An 11073-nucleotide genomic window follows, 5' to 3' on the forward strand; every position below is an offset into this window, starting at 1 on the left:
AGCCCACCCGCCGCGCCTCGGCCTCGCTGAAGATACGGGCCACCTCGAAGGAGTCGCTCTGCAGCCACGGAGACAGAGGTCACAACAAAAACACGGGGTGTCTGATTGGTTGAAAAGATTATCATTTTCAAGCGATCCGATTGATCAGATTGGTCGCAAAAAGTATTTTTATTTTGCTTTTTTCTACCAATGAGATTATTATTAGTATTATTATTGTTATTGGTCAGAGCAGTCTGATTGGTCAAAAAGATTATCTTTTTTGACTGGGCCCATGAGGCGGGAACAGGATCTGAAGTGGAGGGCGCTCCATGCTGATGATAACATCAGCCAGGAGACATCTTGATGATGTCAGACAGTTTAGGCGGATGGTTGGGCCTGAGGTGGATACTTGTTCTTCCATGGTCGCCCACTGGCCTTCCACCTCACACATCAACGTGTGCACACACACACCTCATAGGAGCTGAAGCAGATGTTGCCCAGCTGCAGGATGGAGGAGAGGATGGCCCAGATGGTGGAGATCTGGTCGCCGTGGAGACCGATGGTCTGGAAGCAGCGGACCAGCAGCTGGAAGTCCTGCTTGTCCTGCTTCCCCCTCAGGTCACACGCACCCCCCTGGGGGAGGGGGGGGGGGAGGGATGGAGAGAAGAGAGGAGGGATGGAGAGAAGAGAGGGTAATGGAGAGGAGAGGGGGGGATGGAGAGGAGAGGGGAGGGATGGAGACGAGGGATGGAGAGAAGAGGGATGAAATGTATTAATAGAAAGGGATGATGAGAAGAGAACCGGATGGAGAGAGGACAGAACAACAAGATAATTAGACCAAATCCCACGCCCAACGATGTGAGATCAGACACGATAGGAGAGTGAGAAGGGGGGGGGGGAGGGAATGCATCTGTGTGTGTTCACACCTGGTTGAGGTAGTAGTATGTTTCTGCTCCCTGCAGGTATACCTCCTGTTTGTCCCAGTCATTCATGCCGGCAAGCAGCTCATAGAACACATGGAAGTTCCTCTCCTCCCGCGCCTACGGAACCACGGAACGGTCGGAACCGAGGAATCAGCGAAACCCGGAGATTAAGACCTCTTAAGATTCTAACCGGAGGCAGCACCATGGTAGTATCACTCCACCCGAAACACACACAACAAAGCTACTGTGTAGACTACAGATTAGCTCAAGTTAAGAGATGGGAGATAAATGAACGTGATATTTATATTGTTATGTCAGTCAAGGTGTTGTTTGGGAAGGGTATATTTTAGCATTATGACACACAGTTGATGAATCTTTTTTATTTATTTTTTGTCAAATTATGTTTGTTGTGAAACCAAACATTTTTCTTGCAGAAAAAAAACCTTGTGTTGCTGTATCATAAAAATACATATATATCAGGTATATTAACTCCTCAAGTGCTTTTCTTGTAGTGAAGGAGGGAATGCTACACCAAAGACATAGCTTCACCTCATCGATCATCAAAATAAAAAATATATTTTGATATATTTTACGATATCGACGTGCGATACCTCTCCAACTCTGCTCCACTCTCTCACCTGAAAGACCACCCTGGACTTCTCCAGGAGGTATTTGGACAGCGAGGTCCCTACGACAACCCCTCTGTCAGGCACCAACACAAGGCAGGAAGGCGTTCGTAAAAACAGCACATTAAATCTATTACTACCATGAAAAGTACCATAACTATTATCCACGCACGGTGAAGATGAGCACGATTACCACCTAGGGCATTGTGTATCTTAAACCCAAGGCACATTAACTAACATTTTTAGAGAGTGATCATGAAAAATGTCACACACTTTATCACCAGGATATTATATTTACAATGCTAAATATTTCACACGGCAGACAAAAAAAGTATTGCATGGAATACAGTTCAACAAATGTCAGTTGAATTATTTGTTATATAAGAAAAGTAGAAAAGTAGAAAAACGTTTAGCATTTCGTGGAGCAATGAATCTTAAATAGTCACAGTCACTTATGTATTCAATCCCACAACATGTCACGGCACACTGGTTGGAAACCACTGGGGTAGGAAATCTAATTATTGGAATGGTTGCTGGAAATCAAATCATTGGAAAATGTGCAGTGAGTCAAGTAAAGTCCATTTTTATTAGTCTAGCTCTTAATCACATTTCCACCCTCATTTCCACATGGCTTTACAGGCCATCGTTTATTACACCCCCATAACCCTGGTCCCCTAAAGGGATAAACTCACTTCATTATCAAGGAAGAAACCTTGAGAAGGAACCCAAAGTGGAGATACCTCCTTCCAGGGAGGGTGAGTGGATGTTAGGTGATTGGATGTTGGGTGATTCAAGTAAGCAGAATCACTGGAGGATGTGGAGGTGTAGAGAGTGGAGGTGTAGAGGGTGGGTGTGAGCAGATTCACTAGAGGATGTGGAGGTGTAGAGAGTAGAGGTGTAGAGGGTGGGTGTGAGAGGATTCACTGGAGGATGTGGAGGTGTAGAGAGTAGAGGTGTAGAGGGTGGGTGTGAGCAGATTCACTAGAGGATGTGGAGGTGTAGAGAGTGGAGGTGTAGAGGGTGGGTGTGAGCAGATTCACTATAGGATGTGGAGGTGTAGAGAGTAGAGGTGTAGAGAGTGGATGTGAGCAGATTCACGAGAGGATGTGGAGGTGTAGAGAGTGGAGGTTTAGAGAGGGGAGGTGTAGAGAGTGGAGGTTTAGAGAGGGGAGGTGGGCAGAATCACTGGAGGATGTGGAGGTGTAGTGAGTGGGGTCGGTGTGAGTTACTGGAGGATGTGAATGTGTTGAGTGTGAATTTGAGCAGACTCACTGGAGGATGTGGATATGAAGGTACTTGCCAAAGCGGCTGGAGTTGTTGTTCAGGATGGTCTTGGCATTTCCAAAACTTTCCAGGATGGGAAGCACCTCCGTGGGCTAGAGGGAAAACCCAGGTGCCCCAGGTGGAAGATAGAGTGAAAGTAAAAGTGAAAACAAGGTGTAAACAAGATATGTTAAACGTTGTAGTATAAGCTGTGCAATAGCATGCTAATTCGTGCTAAAATCAATATTTTGGGTGACAGTGTTGAGTTTGAAACTACCATAGGTTTTGATAAGCCTAGGTCATGGTGTATTTACATTTATTCTGGATTTTACAAGACTAAAAATCTGTCATCAACAAGAAAATCCAACAAGTAATCCCATAAAGACACCTGATTAACAAGCTCTATAGGGGCACATGTCTCTCAGGGAGAACATCTAATTGTGTCCTAAGAGAACGTATTATGATATTATACCTGGCGGAGGTTGTCATGCATGCCCTGGTACATGGAGCACAGGTAGTGGATTATCAGCTTGGTGGCTTCTGTCTTCCCCGATCCACTCTGGCCACTGTGTGTGTGTGTGTGTGTGTGTGTGTGTGTGTGTGTGTGGGGGGGGGGGGGGGGGGGGGGGGAGCGAGAGAGAGAGAAAGAGAGAGTGGGAGTGAGAGAGAGACTTAGCTTAATTATTGATTAAGCTAAATCCTAAAATAATTCTCAGACTAGTGAAAAAAACATGTCTAAGAGGCCTAAAGATGCTTCACAGAAGTGTAACCACAACAGGCAGTATGTTTGATCTGCATGCCTCAAAGTCTGTACATTCAGGCCAGGGTTTGAGTTCTAGAGTCCTATACCTGATGACGATGCACTGCTCCTGGGCAGTGTTCTGTGAGTGTGTGAAGGCAGCCTCCGCTATGGCGTACACATGACTACAGCCCCAAGCACACATGATGGGAAAAACACAATGACAATTAATTAACATTGCATCACTAAGCAATACAAGCTATAAATATATTTTTGCCCACTAGCTGGTTTTTAAGGGAGTCATTTGTTTTACACTACAACGTTTAGGGGTTTTATTGACCTCATTAAGATAAATAGTAATGACACTGCAATCAAAGTTTTACAATATGAAATTCTTCAACATAACAAAAAACTTTCTACATGATCAGAAATAAATACAGAAATTAGCAAAATCCTGGAGGTTCTCTGAGCCAGTGTACTCATTTTTCCGCAGCTTAACAGAATATAACTAAACGTCTCCATTGTAAAGATACAAAAATCAAAAGGCTCGAATGTGAGGGATTTCTCGTCCCTTTCGGAGTGTGTCTCTATCTCCGATCCGTCTTTTAACGTGGACTCTGAGCGGCCGCCTGTGTTGGGGGGTTAGACGGACACCTACGGGGGGTTGCGGTGCTTCGCCTTGGCCTGGTACTGCAGACGGCTGTCCTCGGTGTAGATATGGAGAGGCCTGAAGGGGTTCACTGAGATCAGCATGTCGCCGATGTACGTCTGGGAGACACAAGGACCAGTCCAGTCAAACTTAACTTAAAGAGCAGATGTCATATGGAGTGCATCACAGGGTGTTCCAAAGGAATAACCATAGTAATACAATCTAAAATATGTTAAATACTAAACACGAAGAAGGAAGGACTGAGATGTGTTTTATGTATTGAGACAGTGAAGCAGAACCGTTGCAGAATAATAGAGCGTTGGGATGTGCATTTCGCTTTCGATGGGTTTCTGTGTGTGTGATAGCTAGATGGAGGAGAGTGAAGACACGTACGTAGATGCAGTCTCGATGAAACCTCTTCTTCAGGTTCAGAAGCACAGAGCTCTCACACACTTCGCTATGTAAACAAAAAACAACACGGCAAATTACCGGTATATCCCTCAAAACCTCCATGTGCTTTTGTGTGAGTGCATATGCGTGTGTTTGTGTGTGTGTGTGTGTCTGTGTGTGTGTGTGTGTGTGTGTGTGTGTGTGTGTGTGTGTGTGTGTGTGTGTGTGTGTGTGTGTGTGTGTGTGTGTGTGTGTGTGTGTGTGTGTGTGCGCGTGCGTGCGTATGTTTGACCGTCTGTGTGTGCATGTGTGTGAGTAAGTGTGCGAACATCTGTGATTGTGTGTGTATGTTCAACTCACTCAAGCTGGGCGAGATCCTCAACCTCATCCACCTCTACCGCTTGTTCACTGCCTGCCATCACCACCTGACAGAAACAAAAGAAGCATTTATTCTACCAAGGACAGGATTTGACCCCCTTGACCTTTGTTGGCTTACCTGGGACTCTGCCCACCCACTTGCCTTTTTGTCTAACTAGCTTATATTTACAAGACGTGTCAGATTAAAGCTGGTGTCATTTGTAAAGAGAGAGGGCGTAAAAGAGCACAAGAGAGCAAGATCTTTAGACAATCCCCCTTCCTCTCTTTTCCCTCCTTTATAACTGTCACCGCCATTGAGAAGTGGCGAACAAACCTGTGATCGACAGGTAAGATTGATTCCCTGAACCATTGATTCGCTGAACACTTTTATAAATGATCTTTTATTATAAATTTTCTTGTATGACTGGATGACTGGTATTATTCTACTAATATCCTCCTGGGTGCGTGGTCCTCTTCCGACTGCAGTAACCCTCCCCACAGAGATAAAGCAGTCTGATAGCCGATCTAGCACAACTTCATAGCGCTGAGATATAGCACGTTGTGGCCCATTGTAGTGTTGTAAAGAAGCAAATAAATAAACCAGGAGCAGTCCTTTGAGCCACGGACATCAGCGTCGAAGCAGAACAGATGTGCTGAAGCAGGGACGGTCTTCACCCAGCCAAAGATATATCAGTCTGATTAGAAGACAAGCTAGGCTCTGCTTGGGTGATCGGGAGATACATTAGTGGTTATGCTAACAGATATATGGCCGCGGTGTGCTTGCGACTCAGCGTGATAGCATCAGTGGTGGTGTTATTTATCAATGGGGTATCAGTGTTCCCCCAAAGCTAAGCTCGACGCCCAATGAGATTTCATCTGACCGGCCCTCTCTCTCCGTACCTGGGTGCTGTTGAGTCGGCTCTCCAGCATGTCCTGTGCGGGGTCCTCCGACTCCCAGGGTCCTCTGCCGTTGTGTGCCGGCACCGTCAGGCCCCGCCCGCGGTCGTCGTCGTCGTAGACCGTCCGCCTGGTCAGCTTCTCCACGGTCTGGTGGGGCAGAAGGTTCTCCCCCCGCAGCCAGTCCTGGTCCAGGGACAACCAGGGGACCACCACACAGAGAAAATCAGTCTTGAGCAGAAAGGTACCCAGCGTTTCAAATGTGAACATGCACAAAGACAACATGATTATTGATTTTTTTACTCAATAAAGGTGACATATTATACCTCCAGGTGTGAGTGCGATTAGCCGTTACAAGCCGTTTTGAAAATCTGCCTCTACTGACATCACAAGTGGGCATGTCCAGCTAGATGTGGGCTGGAAAGACCAGTCTACCAGCCTACCCAGTGGACTGCAGCAAACGTTGCTCATCTAGCTGTCATACATCTAGGTGGACACGCCCATTTGTGTTGTCAGAAGAGGCTGATTTTCAAAACGGCTACTAAGGCTAATCACGCTAACACCTGGTGGTATCATATGTCCCCTTTAAGTCTTACCTGAGGGTCTCCGGTCATCTGCGCGCACCCAGCCCAGTGGATCTCCGGCTGGCCGGCGGCATACGTGGCCTCGTCATCACACATCAACTGGGCCACTTCCCGGTCTGCCTCCTCCTCATAGGTGGCTCCCGCCCCCATCCTCCCCGTCCCTCCGTTCTGAACCACCGCCTCAGCTGTGGCCCTGGGCCCCCTGGTCGCCGCCTCCCTCTCTGGGTCGGGCCCCCGAGGCCGGGCCGGTCCCGAGGCGGGAGAGGACCCCCCCAAGAGGGAGGTCTTGGTCAGGTTGAGATTACGGGTTCCCAGTTTCCCTCGAGCCGCCTGGAGCACGCTGACGCCGTCTTGATTTTCCAAGGGGGCCTGACGGCTTCTCGCGTGGATGTCAGACGATCCCTCGGGCACTGAGGGAGCCGCGGTCGCTCTGACACCCGAGACAGTGCCCCCTTCCACGGACTCGCCACCGGCCGTCGAGCCTCCTAACACAGGCTTCTTGATGCACTTCAAGAGGCTGAGGTCTGGTTTTACAGGCAGCACGAGGCGGGCTCCTGGCTTAGGAGGTTTGGGGGTTGAAGGCGTGGCCGAACCTAGTGTCAGGGTGCTGTTTGTAGGGGCGGAGGCCACCGTTAGCGCTTTGGCCAGTCCAGGTTTGTTAATCCTGGGGAGGACCACGGCGTACTTGGCCTCTAGCTCCTTGTCCCCTACAGGGACCGTCTCGTCCCCTCCTTCCCCAACCTGTCCCTGAGGAACGGCCTTCTCTGTGGACCGCCGGTCCTTCCCATCGCTCCTGCTCCTCACACTGGACAGGTTGGTTTTACTTGCCATTCTCATAGCCATCCTGTGTTTGAGGAAGTTGCCCTTTGACTTTCTGGTCCCATCCTTCGGTTTGAGGGCACGAAGGGAGATCCAGTTGGAGATGCTGATGACTTTGCACCAAGGAACCATTTTTGTCCTCAGTGTGAAGCTTTTGGGGATTTTCTTATTGATCCAGCCGGACACTCGACGGAGAGTGGCCACGCCTCTCTTTCGGGCCAGCAAGCGTTCATTGGCCTTGTTGGACTCACCTTCTGACGCTTCCTCGCTGGGATTCACCAAGGGGTAGCCCGCCTCCCTTTGGCCCTCTTTCGCTGCTTTGGACAGGAGGCTGGTCTTGAGTTTTGTGCTTTTGGCTTTGAGAATTATCAGCTGGCTTCGGCTTTTGGTGGCCGGCAATAAGGTCGGAGTTGCCTCCTCCTCCTCCTCCTCATCTTCTTCCACATCGGGATCAGTGTCTGAGGCAACGGTCACCTGTTTGATGTTCTTGGTTTTGTTGGCCAGGAGAAGGAGCTGTGCTTTGCTCCTTGCTTTTTCAGTTTTGTTCGGACCTTCCGGCGGCTCGACCTTCTCCGGCCCCGCGCTGGCCCCCTGCTTCTTCTTCTTCTTTTTATTCTTCTTCTCCTCCTTTGCCTTTTGTTTGGCTTCCTTTTCAGCCCTCTGCGTCTCCGCCTTGGCCCTCGCCTTCTCAGCCTTCTCCGCCTGCTTATCTGCTTTTGTTTTCTTAAACATCCTGCCTCTCTGTCGCTGCGGAGGTTCGGTGGCCCGCGGTGACTGTCTGCGTCCACCGCGTACGCCTCTACCAGTGGTTTGTCTTTCAGGCGTGCGCTCCTTCCTTACCTCCTCTCCTCCATCGCTGCTGTCGCTGTGGGCCGCCTCAGACTCTGGGACCTCCTCTGCATGGTCCTCTTCGTCTGGTTCCTCCTCCGTCGCGCTCCTCGTCTCCGCTCTCTGCGAGGGCTCTTTATCGGACTCCTCTTCCGCTGTCGGCCCCTCCGTGTCTCTCTTCAGGTCCTTCAGTGAATCGGACACCTCCGCCTCCCCGTCGCTGCTTTCGCTGCTCCCCTGCGTCTCCGCCGGCTCTTCGTTACTGCCTGCCCCCCCCTCCTCCCCCTCCTCCCCCTCCTCCCCCTCATCATCTTTGCTATCCTCCTCTTCCCTCTCTGACTCTGAACTTCTGACACTCTCAGATTCATCGTCTTCGGAATCGGACGACTGTTGTCTGGGGACATTCTTGGAATGTGGCCCAACCTTTCTCTTGACCGCCTTCGGAGATGCTGGGAGTTTACCGGCTCTATTTGCCCTTCCTTTAATTATGACCTGACTCTCACCTTTCTTTTTAACTCGCCGTTTCACAGCTCTACCGTTCACAGACCTTTTCCCAGCGTCTGCTGGTCGTTTAGCGTCCTGTGCTGTGCCCCTCTTTTGAGCGTCTTTATTAGTCCTACCCTTTGCGTTGGATTCACATGTCTTTCGTTTCTCCGGAGTTGGTGACTCAACTTTATGTTTACCATTTGGCACTTTAGGCGACGGCTGGGTGGTCTTGGATTCAGAGTTCTTCTCGTTTTTCTGCCGTTTGGTTTCTGGTTTTACCTCCTCGGCCTTCGGTTTTTTGTCCCCAGTTTGGCCTTTTGACTTGAGGGGAGGCATGGCTATTCATTTTTCTTTTATATTTTGAAATACTCGGGTAATCTTAGCACCTATAAAATAAAACCATGCATCATGATGAATATTTACAAAATATCATAAAAATATATTTTACTAGATCCTAGTAGAATCCAATGAATAATAATATTATTTTTTGGTTGCGACAGTCGGCTTTTAGACTTTCATATGCAAGTTTCAACTTTCATAAGCTCAAGTTCCAAAAACGTATATGTTATGTTAGGTAAATACCGGACAGCACTCATTTGCAAAAATGTGACCAGTTGCCCAATCATATCTCATGAGGTAAAACCGAACATTCAAAATTCTGAAACTATGCAAACCAGTTGCAGAGCAGCGTTGAAACAGACAAAGAGGTGCTTGTTTCCATAATGCCCGCGTTTCAACTACCGGATGAAAACGACTCCTCCTACAGCCCCCTGATGGCATTATCTGTAGGTCAAATCTTTCGGTAAGTCCACCTGGAGGTAGCTGTATAGCCCTCAGGCTCCGGGCGGTTGGGGGTCAAACGCTGAAATATAGCTTACCTGGCCTCTCAGGTGAAACGCAGGCCTGGGGGGGAGGGGGGGGGGGGTCTAAACAGCTCCTTCCTGCACTCCAAAGCGGGTGTCACTGACACACAAACCCATAAACTCTGGCTTATGAAGAGGGCGGCATGGTGGATGAGTGGGCGCCTTCACCCCACCCACTTAAATTACACGGGTCGATGCACACAAACACATACAATGCTTGCGTGCAGGGTTCAAACACACACACACACACACACACGTGCATAATTGCAATACCCCACCGCAAAGGGGAACGTGTACGCACAAGAACACACACACACACACACAATTTCACACACAAAGTGCCTCTTCAATAATTGAACTGCATTTGGCAGGTCATAGTGGCCCGCAGCTTTTCATATAGGCAGCTGCTTAGTAGCTGTTAGGAAAGGTGAGAGCGGCTGGGTGGAGGGGGTTGACAATAGGTGATGAAATGAGAGCGAGGGAGTGAGAGAGAGAGCTTAAGCCAGAGCTGGTTGCCTTGCCTCCTGTAGAACCAGGTGTAGGGGTGTGTGTGTGTGTGTGTGTGTGTGTGTGTGTGTGTGTGTGTGTGTGTGTGTGTGTGTGTGTGTGTGTGTGTGTGTGTGTGTGTGTGTTCTCCAAGATTCCATCGGTGCGTTGGAATGTCTGAGAAGTTTCTAATTTCCATCCAAGTCTTGCACGTCTCTCCACAGTTTAATTAACTTTTCAAAACAGCGAGTTTATAACTCCATCAGGCCCACTGAACAAACAAGATCCCCTTTCCACCCAAATTCTCTGGTTGGAGATGGAATGGGCAAGTGGTGGTGGTGGTGGTGGTGGGAAGAGTGTTATTCCAGGTCTGGTCTCTCCGCGAACCAGGGAGGACTCTGGTGTGGACCCAGGCTCCTCTAGGAGGGGAGGGAGGGAGGAAGTCTGCTGTTGAGCCTGTGTCCTCTAGGAGGGGAGGGAGGGAGTCTCTGCTGTTGAGCCTGTGTCCTCTAGGAGGGGAGGGAGGGAGTCTCTGCTGTTGAGCCTGTGTCCTCTAGGAGGGGAGGGAGGGAGTCTCTGCTGTTGAGCCTGTGTCCTCTAGGAGGGGAGGGAGGGAGTCTCTGCTGTTGAGCCTGTGTCCTCTAGGAGGGGAGGGAGCCTCTGCTGTACAGCCTGTGTCCTCTATGAGGGGAGGGAGGGAGTCTCTGCTGTTGAGCCTGTGTCCTCTAGGAGGGGAGGGAGCCTCTGCTGTACAGCCTGTGTCCTCTAGGAGGGGAGGGAGGGAGTCTCTGTTGTTGAGCCTGTGTCCTCTAGGAGGGGAGGGAATCTCTGCTGTTGAGCCTGTGTCCTCTAGGAGGGGAGGGAGGGAGGGAGTCTCTGCTGTTGAGCCTGTGTCCTCTAGGAGGGGAGGGAGGGAGGAAGTCTCTGCTGTTGAGCCTGTGTCCTCTAGGAGGGGATGGGAGGGAGGGAGGGAGGACCGTGCTGTGGGCCCTTAGTCCTCTATCCAGGGAGGGGAGTGGAGGACTGTGGAGCTTCTCCAGTCCAGCTCAGGTTGCAGCCGGCCACAGTATGCCGAAGGCAATTAGTGGACAAAGCGTCCCGCACCATAATGGAGGGTCAAAACTCTTGGCTGTGCTTGTATGACAAACGATACTCGCTTTACCCCACTTCAGGGCATAAAGACG

The 11073-nt window shown here is 49.7% G+C and overlaps 1 protein-coding gene across 1 annotated transcript in view; it reads right to left on the reverse strand.

The window, feature by feature from the left end:
- The window catches only part of myo15b (myosin XVB), a 40302-nt gene extending 31426 nt beyond the window's left edge, over positions 1-8876 (reverse strand). Inside the window, exons 1-13 of the mRNA XM_056577633.1 lie at positions 8748-8876; positions 6420-8291; positions 5827-6009; positions 4930-4994; positions 4573-4636; positions 4189-4298; positions 3641-3715; positions 3264-3357; positions 2801-2904; positions 1541-1604; positions 906-1019; positions 451-612; positions 1-58 (exon numbers count right to left, since the gene is read on the reverse strand). The exon at positions 1-58 is cut by the window's left edge and continues 56 nt beyond it. Of these exons, the coding sequence (XP_056433608.1) occupies positions 1-58; positions 451-612; positions 906-1019; positions 1541-1604; positions 2801-2904; positions 3264-3357; positions 3641-3715; positions 4189-4298; positions 4573-4636; positions 4930-4994; positions 5827-6009; positions 6420-8291; positions 8748-8876 (3094 nt within the window). The remainder of the gene's footprint in view (positions 59-450; positions 613-905; positions 1020-1540; positions 1605-2800; positions 2905-3263; positions 3358-3640; positions 3716-4188; positions 4299-4572; positions 4637-4929; positions 4995-5826; positions 6010-6419; positions 8292-8747) is intronic.
- Between the last annotated feature and the right edge of the window lie 2197 nt (positions 8877-11073).

Source organism: Gadus chalcogrammus, chromosome 18 (assembly GCF_026213295.1).
Source record: "Gadus chalcogrammus isolate NIFS_2021 chromosome 18, NIFS_Gcha_1.0, whole genome shotgun sequence".
Lineage (NCBI taxonomy): Eukaryota > Metazoa > Chordata > Actinopteri > Gadiformes > Gadidae > Gadus > Gadus chalcogrammus.